The sequence below is a fragment of the Vidua macroura genome, chromosome 15 (assembly GCF_024509145.1).
Source record: "Vidua macroura isolate BioBank_ID:100142 chromosome 15, ASM2450914v1, whole genome shotgun sequence".
In the NCBI taxonomy this organism is placed as follows: Eukaryota; Metazoa; Chordata; class Aves; order Passeriformes; family Viduidae; genus Vidua; species Vidua macroura.
The window spans coordinates 15,199,676-15,220,064 of record NC_071585.1 but is presented as its reverse complement, the minus strand read 5'-3'; the positions used below and the strand labels follow the sequence as shown (position 1 = coordinate 15,220,064).

Here is a 20,389-nt window from a genome sequence, read left to right as displayed (position 1 = left end):
AGAGCAATCCATATTGTTAGACCAGATGGGAAAAAAAAGGGAAAAAAATAAGGAGGAAAAAAATTGTTGTTTGTTCTTGTCAACTGCTTACACAGCAAGATCGAGCTGTATGTTTGCTGACTATCCAAACCTTTAAATGGAAGGCTGAATACTCTCTGGTTATTATTTGGAATTCCTGAACTACTCCAGTGCTCTAGGAGTGAGCATTACTGGCAGCAGTGCCGGTGTTGCTGTGCACATCTGCAGTGTTCCAGGGCTTTGTTCCTGCTCCTGGTATCTCGCTGGATCTGCCCTTCTCAGCAGAAATCCTTGATTGCTGTCTTGTTAGCCTGTTTAAATTGTATGGGAGCAAGGCAGTCTTTTCCTTTCCTTGGCACTTTCTGCGAGTGAGAGAGCTCTTTTGATGGATTGGTGACTCACGTACTCTTGAGTTCTAGGTTTGTTTTTGTTTTTCTACAGAATCACACAGGGAGATTCTTTTCTAAGTGCATATTTGATCAACCTTTTTGTCCTGTTCCTTCCCTTTGCTTCCCTTTGTTCTCTCCCTCCCAAACTTTTGATAGAAGGATCTGAGTCTTTGAAGAATGGGATTCTTCTGTAATTCAAATTCTTTTTGCTCCTCAGACCAGGACAGGTGTAAAGAAGGGAGTGAGTGGTAGAACCCAGCTGATGGGTCTAATTTTAGTTGTTGGACTGTGACACTGACCTTTTCTACAGCTACAGATTGGAGTTGTATGTTTTGTATTTTGTTTGGGTTTATTTTTAAAATATTTTTTCCTTTTCAAAGCCTGTCTAGCCAAGCTTAACTCAAAGGAAAACAAAAGATTTTCCTGGTGATATTTTTAGTTTCAGAATCTATTACTGGAAAATAATCTAATGTGGAAACTAAACTACAGACCAGAATCCACTTGTTAATGGATGTATCCAGAGTAACTAGAGTTTCATAGATGTGAGAAACAGAAGTTGAAATTCTCTCTTTTGGATTTTAGTCAATCTTGCCAAGTATTTTAGGTTGTGATGCTCTAGCAGAATGAGCATCTTGTTCACAGATGTGAGGCTGAATGTTGCAGGATCAAGTCTGGTTTTGAGGTTCTGATTTGACTGGAATTACTTTCTGTGGTGATTTTTGGTGGCAATAATCTTGGAATAACTTACATTTACAGGTATTCCAGTTTATTTCTGTAACTATTAAGTAACTTTATGATTAATGCTTTCCTAAATGTACAAACTTTTCTCTGTTAATGTAATTTTGTACCTGCTTGGATAAGTGGATGCAGATTTTTGCTGCCCCTTGTGCTGCTTTACCAGGCTATATTTTCTGCCTGTGATGTGATGGATTTATATTTGTTGGTGCAGAAGCAACAGTTACACTGGTTTAAGTGGCAGAATTCACAGCTTCAGCTGAAATGGCAAAATTTTGTTGTGATAAAACTTCAGAAAAAAAAATTCTGTGAAAGAGAAAATGTGTGTTATCTTTGAGAGGATACGTGCTGTGTGATCACACTCAAGATGGTCTGTTCTGCTGATGGAATGAGCTGGGACAAACTTGAAGGAGTTTTTTCCCTTTTTTTTTTTTTTTAATTGATTTTTGCCAACTCTACAGTTTTCTTTAAGACTAACCAGGAATATGCTATTGACAAAATGGGTGTGCCAGGGGAGGGAGGGATTTTTGAAATATAATTGTTTTAAAACAAAAATGAACAATCCATGTTCCATGAACAATCAGTTATAATGGGAATTTTTTAAAATGTTATTTTGGCCAAATAGCACCGCTTAAGATCTGAAATCTGAAGTTTTTGGTCTTGGCTTTTGCTGGAATTGAATTAATTTTAGTAGCTGGTGCAGTGCTGTTTTGGATTTAGTACAAGAATAATGTTGATGGCACACCAATGGTTTAGCTGGTGCCAAGCAGCGCTTACTCTAAATCAAGGACTTTTCAGTTTCCTGTGCTCTGACAGTGAGCAGGTGCACAAGGAGCTGGGGGAACTGGGCAAAGGGATATTCCACAGCACAGAACCTCATGCCCAGAGTATAAACAGGGGGGAACTGGCTGGGAGACACTGATTGCTGCCCAGGGACTGGATGGGCACTGGCCAGTGGGTGGTGAGCAACTGCATGGTGGCACTGCTTTCTCTTGGGTCTTAGTCCTCTCTTTTTCTGTCCTTTTTTTGGTTATTATCTGCCATTCACCACAGTTATTATCACTATTCTATCAATTGTTTTTATTAAAGTGTTCTTATTTCAACCCAAGGTTTTTACCTTGTTTTTCACTTCTCCTCTCCATCCCACTGGGAGGGGTGATGGTGAGCAAGTGGCTGTGTGATACTAACTCCCAGCAGGGGTTAAACCGTGACAGTCTTCCTGAGATTGTTCGCTTTCTTTCTCTAATTTGGAACAGAGAGATGTTTGAAATCATGGGAAAAAATTTTGAAACACAAACAAGTTGCTCCCCAGTCTATGTTTTGGCTTTGTACAACAAGTGACCCATTTTTTTTCCTAACGTCTGAGCATCCAGCAACTCCTGTCATCATCATTTATCTAAAGGTTTTAGAGGTTTAATGTTGTGGTTGTTTTTTTGTTTGTTTTTACACCAATCAAAATAATGTATTGTGAGAGCTCTTTACAATATAATGAGCTTAGAGCAATGGACTTTGCTTGCCTCTATTTCGTTCTGTTAGAACTTGGCAGCCATTACAACTGAGCCTTTATTTAACACATCCGCATTTCTAGTGGAGTTAATTTTAAAGGGTTTCTTATTAGTGTTGGGCTTTTTGTCACTCAGGGACAGAAGATGCTGTGGAGTTGCAGTGGCTGCTCCTCAGCACTTCCGTTTCGACATGATGTGGTTTTCAAAGTTTGTGTTGCTTTTGTTTTAGCAGCATTTGAAATTTAATTATTCTTTTAGATAATTTAAATGCTGCACTTTTTAGTTTGCTGATTCAAGTATGTGTGAATGAGTTTGGGAGGCAGAATTTTTCAGCTTAGTTTGGATGTGCTGACCCTCAAGTTAACTTTCAGTATTAAGTTGTCCACGTAATTCTCTTTTTGGAGTAATTAAGGAAAGTGAAAGCTCAAGTGAAAGTTACCTTTTTGTCATACATGTTTGGTTGTTGTTGATGACTGAAAAGGGTTTGACAGTTTTGAGAATGTAATTTGACATCAGGCACTTGTTGTCATTTTACGTGGGTATTTTTATGACAGAATGAAAACCTGTCAGTCCCTGTTCATCCTTATCCCTACATCCTGATGTAAAAAACCAGGGGGCAGCCTAATTTCAGAGTTTTGATTAAATGTATGGACTTGACGATCCCATAGATTTTTGAAAATTCTGGGACATTTAAAATATTTTGATATGAATTATTTAAGCTTATAATTTTTGTATCTCTTTGTATACAACCTGTGTAACTCCCAACTTCTGTTTGTACAATACCATCCCTTTAAACTCAGTCTTTTATTCACACAAAATGTTAAATGCTCTGATTCTGTAGCTGCTTGGGTGGTAGTTTTGATTGTTCATTATAAATATTTGTAATCTTCTGGCTGACCTTGTAATCTGCCTTGGGCAGCTCTGTGAAATGCTGGTGTTGTGTGGGGTGCCCGATGCGGTTGGAAGGCACTTCCTGTGCAAGGGGAAGGATGTGCTCCCCTTGGGGTTTGTAGAGCTCTTGCAAGAGCTCTGTAAAAAGTGCCAGCATTTACATAACTTGAAAAATCAGACTGTGGGCTAGACAATGGCAAGCAACAGCCCTGCAACTTGTGGTTTATTGAGCCACATCTCAGTTTTGATCTGTCCTGTCTTCTTGAATTGAATTAATTTTATGTCATCGTGGCTCGAGAAGTGTGAGCGTGGCTGAAGGTGTGACATGAACAGCTGCAGTGTCATCTAGACCATGGCAACACAAATAAAACCTCACACGAGGCTTGTGTGCAAGTGAGAGGTCTTGGGTTTTTTTGGTTGTTTGGGCTGGGTTTTTGTTCTTAATGTATATTTGCATGGTTTCACTTCATGCTGAACTTCTGTGTTGGCTTGAGGTATAGAACTTGCACAGCTGCAAAAACTTTTGTAACTTACGCAAGGACAATCTGAATAAAGTCCTGTAAAACTTTATTTAAGTGTAGTTCAAGTGCTGGCTTTTCCATTTCTTTGCTCAGGCTGCAGTTCTTTCCAATGTCCCCCTAATAATTGGGATTGGAAGCCTTTTCTTAAGTCTGACCTCACTGGGGGGCTGATTGTGCTGCAGGTGATTTTACTTTGAGTGGCTTCTTGTGGATAAAAACTTGCAGGATCATCCCCATCTTCAACTGCTCTTCCCTAATGCAGCCTGCAGTGAATCATGTTCGAGGGATGGGCAGGTGGTGAATGGTTAAACCAGCACATTTCACTTAGGAACAATTGTCAGGATGTCAAACTGATCCTTTTGCTCTTTAAAATTATTTTATTGGTGACTTTTGAGATGCTGTTGTGGGCCAGCTGTTTTTTTTTTTTTTTTAAAGTGCCCTCTTTTGTTGTGTGTCATCCATCTTACCTGATGGCAGGCTCCAAATTTAAATTACCTTCTAGTATTCAGGAGTGAGGATATGGGCTTTTGTGTGTGATTCTTTGTGGTGAATTACATAGAAATGAGTAGAATTAGTTGCATTATTGGTCCTAATCTTCAAAACACACAGCCCTCAAATTCTATAAATAGATAAATTTGTAGAAGTTAATGAAGGCTGTAAATGATTTTTTTAATGCTTTTAGGTATTTGAAAATTATTTATTGCAATTTGCATTGAGGAAGTGAATCCAAAATATTTAAAGACCTGCCTTAATTGGTGATTATTTAATTTGAGAGACACAGAAATAGTGCTAAGCTAGATGGATGTAGTGTCTGAATTTTGTTTTCTAAAGCATACAGAGTATTGCATTCTAATGCTGTTCATGTCAATGTTTGTGTAGTACTTACTACACTGGGGTCTTTCGCTGAGCACTCAGATGCTAAATGAGTGTAAATAAGAACGGTGCACACCCCTGGACCATTTTCATGTCATTAACCTGCCCTCCCCCCATTTTACAGTGTCACCATGGAAAAAACTGCTAGCAAATTGGCCTTTATATAGCCAAAATAGAAGCTGTCCTGTCTGGATTTGAGTTTAACTCAGTTGATTCATTCAGCCGTTTGTGGCCACACAGGAAGCCCCATTCATAGGCTCACAAAGCCTAATGGCTGTTTGTACAGTGCGATTGATCTGATTACTCTTCTCTCTCTTGTGCTATTTACAGTCTGCTGCCAATTCACAGAAAGGGAAGAGAATGGCTGCAAAGGAGAAGTTGGAGGCAGTATTAAACGTGGCCCTAAGGGTCCCCAGCATCATGCTGTTGGATGTCTTGTACAGATGGGATGTCAGCTCATTCTTCCAGCAGATCCAAAGAAGTAGCCTGCACAACAACCCTCTCTTCCAGTACAAGTACTTGGCCCTTAATATGCATTATGTGGGTAAGTATAGATCTATTCAAGAGAAAATACTACTCTACTAAATACCTTTTGGCTTGCTACAAGAATTTTAAGAATTTAGTAATAGCATGTTAATATATTGATTATAAAGAATAACATGACAATGTATTCATTACAGTTCTGCCTAAGGGACAGTTTATGTTAGCAGCAAATAAATCCTGCCCAGGGTTTTTACTGATTGTTGTTATTTAGCCTTTACAAGTAAACCTGGTGTTTGGAAACACAATTGATGTCCTGAAAGAAGAGCATAAGGACTTTGGCCAGTGTCTGACTGATGAGGAAGCTGCTGTGAAATCCTGTGCAAACAAGAAGTATAGAAACTTGACATTAAACAAGAGGCTAGAGAAAAGGTGGCCTGGTTTGGACTGACCACAGCACTAGAAATTTAGTTTTCTCTGCTGCACCATTTTGGCTCTTCAGTTTACACCCTTATGAGCCATCTCTGTGCTGTGAGTGGATTTGAGCAGGTAACCAGTCCTTGTGTGCAGATAAATGGACAAAATTACTAACTCAGCTCAGGCAGCTGAGGTGTGAACCTTGGCCTGCAAGTCTAGCTCTGGAATGCCAGGTGTCTGTTTTTAGGAGATGAAAGGATTGGTGTTCTGGGACCTGCTCTCCAGGTGAGAATGTGATTCATCTTCACATGGGGTAAATTAGGGATTGGATTCGGGCAGTTGAGGTTGATCTCTGGTGAGCATTTGCCTGAGCACTGCCTGGCTTGGAGAGAAAGGGCTAACATATAATTTAACCACTCTGGAGTGCTTCTTCCTTGTAGATGGTTTTGGAAGATAAAGATGCACTGCAGTCAGCTAAAGGAAACACACTTAAGCAGTTAGGAAACTGGGCTTTTGAAGGAGCATGTCCTGACTTTAATCCTGACTGCATAAGTGTTGGCATTAGGCTTCTCTTTTTTTGTAATGCCTGTTGTCTGGAAATCTTTTACTGCACTAAAAGTGTGTGCAGCTTTCTTTCTTATGGCTCCTCTATACTCATGCTGGGATGACAGTGTACTTGCACTGCAGAACATTGGTGTCACAGTTCCCTTTTCCTTTGTCTGTGGCAGAGGACATGTTTGAAGCTGGTGAATGTGACACAGGACTGTGGTGGCCTGTACCTACAGCTGGCTATCTCCTGCATTTGTGTGCACACACAAAGCTTTTAGGAATAATCTTATGAGATCAGGTTCTAATGCAGAATTAAAAGTTGTGCAGTAGGTTTTCAACATGGCAGTGGGTAATTTCCAGCTCTGACAAAGCCCTTCTTAATAGGCATTTGATAATCTTTGCCTCGTTAAAGTATGTTGAGATACACCAATAAAAAACACTGCAGAGGGGGTGGGCATTGTTACCAAAGAATTTCCCATCTGGTTGCTACTTTTGTAATAAACCAGTGAAATCTGACTTTTTGCTCCTTGTACAAGGGGTACTTTTGTCCTGGTGCACAATCACTCAGCAGTTCTTTTACTTCTTGCTTTTATGACATTGAATGTATGCACTTTTATTTCTCCAACTGGTGATTGCTGAGCAAGAAGAGCTTCTAAATTGTCAAACAAGGTACTTGTTTTAAAAGATTTTCAGACTATTTTTAGTGACAAAACTTTTCACATAAAGTTGCTGTGTTTCATTTCCTTGGTTGTTGGGGATTTAAGCTGTGTCAGGGTGAAGCTGGGCTAAATCAATTTACATGCCTCTGTGACATTTTATATAGATTTAGTTGCATTGCTTTAGAGTATAACATTAATTAAGATGATGTATCAAAATATATAAATTGGATTTGTAGGGAAAACAAAGTACTTTTCCACCAGTTTGGAGAATTGACCTTCTTTGAAGATACATTGGGGGAAATTAAGTGCCAGCATATAATTTAAACAACAATTCACCGTGGATGTGTTTCAACATGCTAATCTACTTTATTTAGGAAAAAAAAAAATCCTCTGTTCATATTTGCAGTTAGGAAACACTATCAGCAAATGCAGTGGCAGCTTTGCAATATCAAACAATCACTGAATTTCTTCTACAAGCCAGTATCTTGTAGTGCTATATATAGTGCTATATAAGAACTTCCAGCAGCTGAGGAAATTGAGTGCATCTATCTCAGGCAGATGCTCAAGGAGCAATTTGATTAGAGAGCCCTAAAAATTAATAAACTCTACCGGTCTTTATATAGTGAACCTTTTCCTGGAACTAAAGAGACAGAATAGGAATTTGTTCAGAACTGGGGGTTACCAGGAGTGTGTTTTCTGTTTAAATGTAACAAGTGAAATGATGTGTGTTCCTGTGTGATTCCCATTCCAGTTAGCACTACTGCAGGTATAATGAAAGCTTCTGAAATGCACTTTGTTCTTTGCAAAAACTTTTCCTTTTCATATCTTTCCATGAAACAGCCCTTATCTGCTCGAGCAAAGGAAAATACTCAGTCCTGATAACCACTCAACCACAAGTTCACCTGCATGAAATTTAACTAAATATGCACAAAGCAGTGCAAACAGCAGAGATAAATTTCTGGTTAGAATTGGTGAAACCTCTGTGTAGGGTAGATTCGTGTTTATTGCCAGACTTCTCCATTTTCTTCTGCACTGTGGAGTAGCTGTGAGAAAACAGACACTCCTTTTTTGTGTATTTCTTTTGGTGGAGAAGGTGGAAAAAAGTTGAAACCACGTAATTTTCCTCCTCTGAAGAAGGGCAAAGCAATGCTGTTTGTGCCAACTGGTAAATACTCTGACTAGATGGAAAGAGTCATGAGCTTAACCTATAATCAGAGTCAGGCTTGGAATTTAAGTCACTGTCATGGGTGAGGCACAGAATTGCACAAAATACAGGGTTTTCTTACTCAAGAGTAAAAATAGAGCAGTTTTTTAATCTTAAACTGTATTCTTTGTCATTACAAAAAATAAAAATAAATTCTCAGGGGAAAAAAATGCATTAAAGTATTTGGAATAGGTAGAAGGTGTGTCATCTTTCACAACCCTGTTTGTAATGACAGTTTCTTGAACTGTATGGTTAATACCTTAATCTCTTGGTCACATCACTGGCTAGGTGTGAACTGCTTGTTATGAATACTGCTTTTATGAGGGGGGCTTGAGGGAGGAGAAACCTGCTGGACTTCCTGCCCCTGTGTGCTGATTGCACCCTTTGGTCTGCCCACTTCTCTTTAAGCTCTTGTGCTTTACGTAGAAGATCTTTTATTTAGATTTCTTTTAAGGGGAAAGGTACTCTACTCTGGTACAAACACTGTAAGAAGTGCCAAGTGAAGCTTCAGTGTGAGAAGAAATTAGTTGGTTCATTACAGAAACAAAATGCCTAAAATTTCAAGAAGAGGATGCATGACTTAAATGTGTAAATACAGTTAATGCATACAAAGATGAAGTCCTGGTTAGAATCAGCATCTCTGGCTTTGCTGCCTCATGTCTGCTGTCTTTCTCCTGCCAGCAGCACTTAGATAAATGGCTAGTAGGACTATTTTCTGAGTGTTACTATTTAATTTTAAACTGTAGCTATTTTGAATCAAGTGCAATTTGATGACATGGACTTGGTCTTTATTTCTTAAAATAATTACTTGTTACATCTTCTCATTCTCTTCTTGGATAGAATGCAGTGTGTGCTGCAGTTGGTAGGACACAGGAGGAGGTAGAGAGTGTGCCATGCTCAAAATCCAGCACAGCTTTTTTTATTTTCTGACTCAAGATTCCTCTACTGCTCCCTAAATGTTGTAGGTTTTTCCTAAGCAGCTTTCTCAGCATACAGATACTTTCAGGTAGCTTTTCTGTATAAAGCTGATGTCTCTTTTTTTGGAAACCCACATCACAACTTCTTATTTATTTTTTTTTAAGGAGCCACTAGCAGCCTTTTTGAAAGGAGGTGCTTAAAATTTTTGATTCTGGATACCAGTCTCATGAAAGCATTGCAGCTTGTCTTAGTGATTTATAAAGAGCCTCTGAATCATATGGCAGAACTAGAATCAAAAGTCCATTTTATTTGTTCAGACAATACTGCAAATCTCTGTAAAGAACTCAGTTTCTTGGATTATTTATACTTAGAGTACCCAATCTGTTATGTATTTAAATATTGAAGAAACAGCTGTTGATGGCAGTACCCCAGTAATGAATAAATTGTTTTGTTGGCATTATTTTCACCGAGATGTGCAGATGTTGATAACAGGATTTCTGATCTCTGTTTATAGTTGTTCTGAGCCATGACTAAGTAAATGCCAATTTCCATATGTGCAAGTATGTTTAGATGTGTGCTTTCTCAGTTTTGAACTAATTTTCTGGCATTTTCTGGAGGATAGGTATGTAAAAGTATGTATTTTAAAAATCCTCTCTTGAGATGGATGATTTAGACGTTGACAGTTTATGAAATCTCAGTGTGAATTGCAGTGTAACCAATCTGGTGATCCTGAGAATTAGACACTGAAAATAAAGGTGCCAGTTGTTTCTGTAGTACTGTGCCATCTCAAATGCAGGCTTTCAGAGGTATGTCCTGTTCTATTGGTACTTGCATGTCGTGGCCAGATTTTTGTCTGAACAAACTGAAATGAGGGCAGTCAAGGATTAGGCTGAAGTGCAGTGACTAACTCAGAGTGCACTGATCCCTCTTTGAGGCAGGAGAGCTGGGTGTTGGGATGGAGTCTGTGGCTCATGACTTGCTGCTTCCCAGCAAGTTGCTTTGAAAATCATGGACCCTTTACCTTCGCAGGATATGGGAAAATGGAAAAGTAGAGCCCCTAAATTAATTTCCTGGTCGAATCCAAGCACTTGTACTCCTACTTTCTGGCACTCCAAGAGTTGGTGTGGCCTTTTTAAGAAATGTTATGAACTCTTTGATGTGCAAAGTTCTCATTTTTAGACTAAATGTGCAGGAAACTGTGAGTGATAATATGAAATGGACACAAGGGATCTGTAATCATGCAAATGAGCACTAAAGTGCTTCATAAAGAGGATGAGTTGTGACTTTGATCATGTTCCAGAAGCCTCCATTGTGTGCAGTCAATAAACCTCAGACACCTGAGTCGGCAAAGAGGTAATTCTGGTGAGAGAAGCTGGGAACACCTTGGTGGTGCATAAATGGAGAGATTGCTGAAAGGCAGTCTGTGAGCTGCTGCTCACTGAACAATGAGCACTGCACAGCCAGAGGTTTTCATTGAGCTGAATCAACAGGTTGTAAGTGAGGTCATGAACTGGTTAATACACCAATGTTCTTCTCTAGCAGTGTTAACTTCGCTTTTCTGCTTAGGATGATTTTCACAGTTTATTTTCTCCAGTGGAGCCTAAACCTGTACCATCTCGCATGGTGGTAGAAGTTCTCTGCTTCCTTGTGCTCCTGAACAGGAGCTGAGTGGGGGATTTATGTAATTTTAAGGGTGGCAGAATGTGTCTGCTGTAATACTCCTTACAGCTGGAGGCATAAAGGTGCAAGTCTCTTTCTTGGTGTTGTGGCACTAAGGCACTCTGACTGCATTCAGTAAAGATTATTCTGTCTTTTCTTTATCTTTTTTTGTTTATTGTTTTTACTGTGTGTTAGAACCATTCCTTTACTGGGGCAGGAATTGGGCTTCCCTGAGCCTGCTGCTTGCTTTATACAGAAATGTACGTGGTGAGTCAAAAGGGACAATGCACCAAGTCCCAAGAGCAAAAATAGCACAGCCCATATCAAAGGAGGGGAGTGCTCACTGCTGACACAGAGCTCAAAAACTCCATTTGGGTGGAAGTGAGTGTTAGTTATTGTTAACCCTGCTCAGAGGTTACCCAGTAAGATGACTGTTTCTCAAACTGTAAGTCCTTGTGTGTGGGGACTCCCTCCAAAGGGATATATGTTCTCAGCATCGTGTTTTCTTCTGGCAGAGGAGGTGCAAATGAAAACAGAATGTAATGGTTTAGATGAGAAAGCTACTGTGAGAAATTTCATTTCCTGGTCTTTTTTTTTTTTTTTTTTTTTTGAAGTGGAGTCTTTATTTACATTGTACACTAATTACTTCATTTGTCTGTATGAGAACAAAGGGAATAGAATATTATTGCAAATATGTCTGAATTTGAGCTTATCTTCCTTTTCTTCTGCAATCTGATGGGTTGGTAAAGAATTATTTGGTGTTTTTTTTAGTTTTTTTTTTTGGCAGAAGCTTTGTTGATAAAAATGAGGTTGGTACCACTTTGGGAATAGGGCCTCTGCAGCAAAAATGTAAATATTGCAGTATGAAGTGTGCTGAAATCTCCCTCTTACCAAGTCACAAGAAGAAATTGTAAATAAGATTGAATGGGAACTACTTTAAATGTCTCTTGCTCTCCCCCTCTTCAAAGTCTAACAATTAAACCAAATGGCTGCCTCAAAGTGAACATTTATATTCCAGCCCAAACTCCTGAGCAGTGGAGTTCACTGCTGAAGCCTCAGCAGTAACCTTGGCTGTCTCGTGCTGCTTCCCTGCACAGATCTGAGCATCTGTGCAGTGTGGAAGCCTGCTGGTTAGAAGGCACTGTGACAGCACTTGCTTCATCTTTTAATTTAGCCTTTTATTTTTTTTTCCCACTCCTTTATTGTATCTTGAAGGATCCTAAGTATTTTGATTAAATCTGTGATCATGTAGAGAAGAATGAACTTTAGTGATATCTAAAATCCTTCCATGTATCACATCTTTGTTACTGCCCTCTAAAACGTGTAACTTTTACAGAAATGATCCTGCCATTGCTCAGGTACATCATCACATGGCCAAGGAACAGACTTTCTTGTGATAGAATAGGGTAAAGATTACAGAGCTTAAATACAGATACAGTAAACAGGTATTCTGAAACTATTTATAGAGTAATAGAGGAGTAAAAGACTGCATAATAAACTCCATTTAGTTCTCCACTTGAAGGTGAGTCACAGGCTATGGTGAGAAGGAAAGGTTTAGAGAGATTTGACTCGTGCTGGAATGATAGATGGTTGTGGGTTGTTCCTCAGGGAGAATTGTCCCTCACAAAGGAGCCAAGGGTGAATGCAGCAGAGGTGAGATGTAGGAATGTGTGCAGATGGTTTGAGAGCTCTGGAGCTGGCTCATGAGGCCATGGTGTGGTGCAAGGTAGTGAAATGTCTTCATGCAGACAGCTGAGAAGTTCCTGCTCTTGTCATTTGTGTGTTTGGTAGAAGGAAGGTGGTGAACAGGAATTCCAGCAAATGCAGGTGTTTGTGAAGAAAACTGGTGGTGTAGAACATCTGATGTGCTGTAAGTAGAAGCAAGTTATTCTGTATAAAACAGTCGCTAGAAGGAAACTGATGGAGTGCTGTGTTTCAGGCCCCTTTAAAAGAGCTCAAAATAAAAATGATTCTGTTCTCCAGGCTGAACAGCCCCAACTCCCCCAGCCTGTCCTCACGGAGAGAGGTGCTCCAGCCCTCTGGTCAAAGTGATATTCTACAGAATTAGTGACTTGTATGACACTTGATTTTTAATAAAAGATACTGCCGATTATTTCAGCTTTTTGAAAACCACATCCTGAGACAAATGTGCAACTTGTCACATCCACTTCATGAAGATGATTGAAAAATTATCTTTAATGTTAAATACATAAATGATATAGTGGTATCTTAAAAAGGTGAGTAAATAGGCTGTGTCTATCATTGATCCTATCATCTGTCTTACCTGAATTGATCTCTCTCTGCTTGGCATCCTGTGGCTCTGTTGTCTTTTCTAGGAGCATCTTGCAAGATTTTGAAGACCAAACTGTTGGTAGAATTTTACAGAGGTGGCTTATTGAACATGGCAGATACTAAGCAGCCTTGAAATACTGCTTCATAAATACTGACTCTGAAATATCTTTTTCAAATACTGGAACATGCTGTGTTCCCCAGCTGGTTTATAGTACCTGGTTGTGCCACTGCTTATGAGTGCTTAATCTAGAGTTGCATTATTAAATATATTTCAAGAGCTAAAAATATAAATTAGCTAAAAAGACTGTGCCTGATGTTGCTGAATAAATGTATGAAACTTTAAATGTGACATGACTGGTGTGGCTGTGAGGGTCGGGATACGTTCTCTAACATTTTTTTCTTAGCTTCAGGGGAGTTGTTGACTGTTGCTGGGTTGTTTTCCTTAATGGATTTCAGTGCCAGGCACTTGAGCTGACCTTCAGAAAGAGCACAGGTGCACTGCAGTGATGGAGAGAGAGCTTGGAAATAAATATTTGTAAGGGCACCATGGGCTGGGTTTTTGACCTGCAGCCTGTGTGGAAAGGAGGAGTGTGGACATGCACCACCCACTTACGGAGTGGACTTCAAAGTACTGCTTTATGTGGGTCTCTGAGTGAGATCCTTATGAAAATAAGGATCAGGGCTCTGCTTGTTGGAGAGGCTGCTGAGCAGCCAGGCTGTGGTCTTAAAGTGTAAAACTGGATCTGCATTGGGTCATTTTCAGCAGCCTCACTAAATGCTAATGAGAAGTGCAGGAACTGCTGGGATAAAAAGCTACAAATCCTAGGCTGTGGCAGGTCTTGTCCTTGATTTATGCAACCCTGATAGCTGAAGTGGGCTTTAATATGACTAATAATGGAGTAAAGCCTCTGTGTCCCCATCTTAAATTGTGAACATGCTAAGTGTTATTTTAATTTGTGCTGGATAGTATTTTTTTAAATATCAACTTCTGCTTTTTGTTACAGGTTACATCTTAAGTGTTGTGCTCCTAACTTTACCAAGGCAACACCTGGTTCAGCTTTACCTGTACTTTCTGACTGCGCTGCTGCTTTATGCTGGGCACCAAATTTCCAGGTAAGGATAAATGGATAAAATTTTTTAGCTTGGTTTGGGAATTAGAAAAATAACAGTTATTTTGTTAATATTGTCTATAAATGGTTTTGTGGAGGCCTTTTTTCTATGTCAGACACCTAAATATATCTTGTTGTTCTTTGTCTTTGGAAAAGTTTACAGAATTAAATATGCAGTCAAGTAGTTCTTTGAAGTCATTGAAAAAGCACCAGGAATTTTGAGCTACTTGTCTGGGGAGTGTAATGCCCACTGATCTCAGGAGAGAAAGCACTTACCACAAGTCTAAATGTGAACTCTCATGCAGTTATCTAAGTTACTCAGTGGCTCAGCTAAAATGCTTTCAGCACTGGGGTGTTTTACACGGCAGACAGGATGTTACTTTTAGTTTCCTGGCACTTCAGGAGAGAGAGCAATTAGAGATCTGGAATGCAGTAAAAGCAAAGTAGTAGTGGAATTTATTCTTAAAATGTATTACACAAATTTGAATTTACAGTGGTTGTAGGTGTTTTAGATCTCAAACACAGAGCAGGAGTCTGGAGAACTCTGAGTCAAACAAGACAAAATCAACCATCTTTGTTTGGCTCCAGCTAACTGTGTTGTAAGCCAGTGTAAACTTTTGTACTGACACAATGTTTAATTGGAACCAAACACACTGCCATCACATTAAAGGCTTTGCATGGGAAGTTTTGAAAGTATGTATTCAAGCCTGACTTACTTTAGTGCCTGCTGATGGGAAACATTTAAAAATGTGCTTTCAATTGATTTAATGGAAGTGATGGTTTTGTTATTTCCGCATCAAAATTGTTGTTCCAGAGCATTTGCTGGAATGTTTTTCTTGATATGTTGCAGTTCAGGGGAGTGTTAATGAAGGTTTTGTGATGATTTGACATGTCGCTGTTGTGGCTGTCAGAGTTGCATTTAGTGATTTCCTGAAAAGGATGAGTGTACAAGAGAGGAGTTACAGCCTCTTATTGCCTCGGTAGGAAGGAAAAAAGAGTTTATTTGTCATCCTCAGGAGAGTCCTGAGTTGTTATAGATGGAGTTTATGTGTGTTTCTTATAGGGTTAAAGGCTTATTTATTACAAAAAGCAACCTAAACATTATTTAAGTGTTGAAATAATAAATCTAGTAACAAAGGCTCATCAGATACAGGGCTTTGGTGCAGAACATTTACAGCTGGAGGTGTTTATGCCACTCCAGGTCTTTAAATTTTTAGAAGAAAGGGGGATGTTATGCATTTGGTTGATATCTTAAGGGATAGCACTGTGTTGTTTTTAATACCTTGTTTCTATTTCTGTGTAATAGGAATTCTGACTTCTGTTGCTTTGTGAGATTTGAGACTTAATAGGCTTTATTGTAACATATTTAGTAAACACTGCTTGGACTGTTCTTTGTGTTCCTTCTAAGCTTTCTCTATTTGGTGCTCCTAGAGCGAGTTAATAAAGGCTTTAATTAAATCTTGCATCAACTAGCACAAAAAATATATTTAATTAAAAGATGTCATGGATTCAAATAGTCCAGCAGTATTCCCAAGGTATTTTGCAAGGCAAATGTAGCTGCTGACACTTCTGAGTGAGCTTACCCATTCCCTAGGCATAAGGCTGGTTTGGAAGGAAGCACAGTGCAAGGGGCTCTCAGCTGAAGCCTTTGTACAGTCAGGGAATGTGGGGAGTGACACTTGAATTAGCCTTACAAAAGAATTTTTGAATCCCATCAGTTTTTATACTGAAAATAGTAAAATGTGACAGACATATCTGTTGGCAGAACCATTCCTCTTATTGCCAAAGCTATCCAGTTCCAACTTATGTTTCTATTTAGCAGCCTGATCATAACAAGACATACAGTAGTCACATGTGCAAACTGTTTTTCAGTGTTTTTTGTTACTAATTCTGCTCAGAGCTGAAAACTTCCAGGGACTTGCTTGCATGCACTACCAATTGGGATGCTTTTTAAGACCAATGAAGAGGTCTTATATTGAGGCCAGTTTGGTTAGTGCAAATTATAGAACAAGACTAGAATCATCTGGCACTTGTGACTCTGCAGTGTCCTGGAAATTGTGAGCTGTTGAAAGACTTCAACTTTCAGTGCTTTTTTTCCACCCCAGAAATAGCTTGCAGTTCATCTGCAAGTCTGGGAATAAGATCATCTGAATTTTATAGTTAAGCTCTGACTTCAGACTTCCAGGTTTATGTGACCTTGACAAGTCACTTAATTTTTAAAATGTTTTGTTTCCTTGCCTGCTGAGCTGAGAATTACCTTAATGTGTTTTAGGTAATATTTGTGAATACTTGGAGCACCCCAGAAAATGCTACATTTGTATGTACCATGCTAACCTGGCAATTTGGGTGGAAATAACATACCATCTGTTTATGGAAAGAAGAGAAGTCAGCTTTAAAAACCCAAAATCCAATTTAATGAAATCTCTTTGCCTTAGGTTTCCTGCAGCAGTCTCCAATTTCAGGAGAAATTATTTTATTAAGTGAGTGGCACAGTAATAGGAACAGCTTGAGCTGGGTACTTCCAGCCAGGGACCCAGAGCTCACAAATCCTTGGGCCTTTGTACCCTTCCAGTCACTGCACCCATCTTGCATCCACTCTTCATGTGCTTTGCAAACACCCCTTGGTCCAATGGTGGGGTTTGGTCTGGGATCTTCTTTTTCCATGTTGGATTCTTTTTCTGTCTCCAGGTGGGTGTGGGCTGCTTTTATCTGGCTGGGTTGCATCTTCTGCTGAGTTGTGGCCTCCTTATCTTCCAGTTCACACTGGTCTCGGGGCCCCCCTTCATGTAACTGAGCAGAAGTTCAAGATAAGTTTGACTTTTGTAGGTGGGAGGTTGGAGCTGGTGCAAGTTTGGAGCTTGTGGCTTAAAACTACAGCAGCTTTAGCTACTTCTGCTAAGCAAAGCTACTCAGACAAAAGAATACAGTTAAAAGAACACAGCTAACTAAACTTGATTTACAACAGTCCTGCTTTTTTCATTACGCATTCCTGCTCATGTATCAGAAAGAACTCACAAAGTCTTTAAATACAACCCTTAGTCTCACATGCGATGTTATTCCAAGCAACAGGCACCATATTAGCAGAGTGAGCAAGTCACCACTGGATGCAGCATCTTAATATAGATTACATTGCTGTTGGTGACCACCCAAAGAGGGTTTTCCACCATCAGTGTTGTGCCTCCTTCTTCACTTTTTCCAAGACATGATTTTGCACTGAGTGGTGACTAGAATTTTTTGTCCATCATTTTGGTCACGTTCCAGCAGTTGATGCAGGTCATCAGGTTTTAGTGGTTTCCTCACCAGTGCAGGATTCATTCTGATGGGGATAGGTAATAAATTTTAGCTTCAGTATAATTGGACTGTAATCATTGATTGGACATAATAGGAGCTGAATAATTAAAATTGCATCCCACAGTGTTTCTACAGTTAGAAGTAATTGAGTGATTATTTGTCCCTATAGTGATGTTATTTACAAACATAAGATCACAAAGAGTTGTTACACAAACACATCCTTTCCCAATATAGGCAAGTACAGTTTCAGGGGTTTCTTTGGAATGTATTTCAAGTTACAGACATTTTGTTCAGTATCAAAACAAATGTCTTGAGCTTTGATGGTTTTACTTTCACAAATAAATCTCCGTTGTTCTCTAACAACACAACATCCACAGTGCACATCAACACTGACACTGCCATTTGATTCTGTTTTGTTGGGCCCATACTCAGCTCTGGTGGGTAGAGAGCAGTTCCATCATGATTCAATCCTAATACTGGGATTGGGTCTGTGGTGTATTCTGATGTGGTGCATGTTACTGAGACAAAAGCTATGCCATTATATGGACTATATGGGAAATTGGCTGCATACCACCACCATTGGAATTCTCTCTCAAAATCAGTTGCATTTTCTCTTTTTTCAATTTCAGTGTGTAAGATACACCCTTCCCCTTCTCTTATGGTTGTGGCTGCCACAGATTGTATCTGCAATTGTGCTTGGATGCAGCTAAGAGCTAGTGCTGATTTCAGAAATTTGTGGGATCAGCTCCTCCCTTACCTGTGGAGGGCTGGTGGCTAAGCTTGTTGTGCTGGGCAGTGAGGCAGTGGTTGATAGTAACTTTTTTCACAGGTTGCATTAACACATATTCTGTTTATTTGAAATCAGGTGTCCAACCACACCTAGCAGCTGGAATTGAATATTAAACAACAGTAGCACTGGGGCAATCAACTTTGGTCTTGCTGATTCTCTCTATTAAAGTTGGATTATGAGCTGCATTGGATTCACAACAAAAAATGAGAGCTGCTTCTTCGGGTTTTACAGAGCTTTAGGGGTGGGTAACCCAGCCCCTAACAATCTATGTGAATTAGCTCCCTCTTTAGTCCTGTTAACTTCATACCACACTGAATTGTGCATTGATTGTGTACTTAGCCATGCAGCTGTGGTCATCTGGGTTAACAGCACCAAGAGTGGTGAGTGAGCTGTCCCACTTCATCTCTTCAGAGTATCAGTTCTTCATAGTGCCATCATTCATTATCTGGCTGGTTTCTCAGCCCTCGTTTGACATGAGACTGGTGTATCCAATTTTCTTTTCCTAAAGCAGCAATGCATTTGTCCAGGGCTTTTATCCTCTAAGCTGAGTCGTAAATAAGTGAGTCTTAATTGATTGAGAGTTCCATGTAGTGGCCAAATTTCCTGGGGCCCCCACCAGCTGTCCTAGTAATATATGGCCATTCCTCCTGGCACAAGGCCACTGTGTGCTCTTTAGATAATTGAGCTGTACCATAAATCTTTTCTCAATTTTGCAATACCTTGGCCAAGGGCATCCCCTTTTCTACACTGAGTTTGTTCCCTGTTACCAGAAAGAATAAAGAAAAAGCAGCAAAATGATTGTCAGGGAGACCCTCCTGTGGAGTTACGAGGTTGAGAGAGGAGTGTAGGTGCAGCTGGATCCAGTCTTAGTGTCAGACTTGGCCAACAGTTTGTATCTAAAGGATTAGATTTCCCATTGCTATGAGGGACCTGAACCCCGTTTTTACATATGGAATTGAATCCCCTTTCTGCGTGCTCATTACTGTCTGATGAGGCTGTGCAGCTGTGAGTGAGCTGCAGTAGAGGGGGCACTCAAACACACCCTGATACTGAGAGGGACTCAAACCCCCTGCAGGACCTTCTCCAAATCTACCTGGGGAGTTATTAACACTCACCCTTCAATGCCTCCTGCTCCAGAGGTACCTGGTGAGCTCACCTGATGCCAGCACTTGGGTATTGGGAGACAAGAAGCTGTGAAAGTGGTCTGATTTCCTGCAGCAGTTTCCAATTCCAAGAAAAATTAGTTTAATAATGGAGAGACACAGCAATAGGAACAGCTTGAGCTGGGTGCCTGCAGCCAGGGACTCAGAGCACAGAAATCACTCAGCCTTTGTACCCTCCCAGTCAATGCACCCATCCTGCATCCGCTCTTCATGTGCTTTGCACACATCCCTTCGTCAGTGGTGAGTGGTCTGGAATCTTCTTGCTCCCTGTTGGATTCTTTCTCTGTCTCCAGGTGGGTGTTGGCTGCTTTTATTTGGCTGGGTTGCATCTTCTGCTGTGACCCAGAGCTCACGCTGCTCTCAGGGCCTCCCTTCCTGTAACTGAGCAGAAGTTCAAGATAAGTTCAGCTTTCCTAGGTGGAGCTTGCAGCTTGTGGCTGAAGACTCCAGCAGCTTCAGCTACTCATGCTAAGGAAAACTACCCAGACAAGAGAATGCTATTTGAAAGAATTCAGTGAACTAAATTAATTTACCACAGCCACGTTGCTCCTGACCAGGAAGATGGATGCTGGTTTTATTTTTTATGTAGTAGCACAAGTGTCTTGCTTAAAAGAATCATGTTTCTTTTACCCATTTCCAGCAAAAAGTAGCTTGGGAAAAATAAGTGCTGCAGTTATGCAGAATAGAAGTGATATGATTAAACACATTGTTAATGCTAAAACTGGAGTTCACATCATTATCTTATTTCAGGTTTTGCAGTTTTATTATGATTGTATCCCAGGTGTGTTGAGCCTCACAGAGCTTAAAATGAGAAGGGGGGGAGCAAGAGACTGAATTGTTTCTTATGGACAAACTTAAAATACAGTTGATTTTAAGGTTTTCTGTAGACATTAGAAACCTATGAGAGTGTGTTTGATGTTGACAGT

At 39.9% G+C, this 20,389-nt stretch overlaps 1 protein-coding gene across 3 annotated transcripts in view; it reads left to right on the top strand.

The window, feature by feature from the left end:
* Window positions 1–20,389, top strand: part of RNF145 (ring finger protein 145) — a 46,584-nt gene that overhangs the window by 3,892 nt on the left and 22,303 nt on the right. For all 3 annotated transcript variants that reach the window (XM_053991386.1, XM_053991388.1, XM_053991387.1), the window contains exons 2-3: window positions 5,263–5,476; window positions 14,115–14,223. In XM_053991386.1, the coding sequence (XP_053847361.1) occupies window positions 5,293–5,476; window positions 14,115–14,223 (293 nt within the window). In that variant the 5' untranslated portion in view covers window positions 5,263–5,292. The remainder of the gene's footprint in view (window positions 1–5,262; window positions 5,477–14,114; window positions 14,224–20,389) is intronic.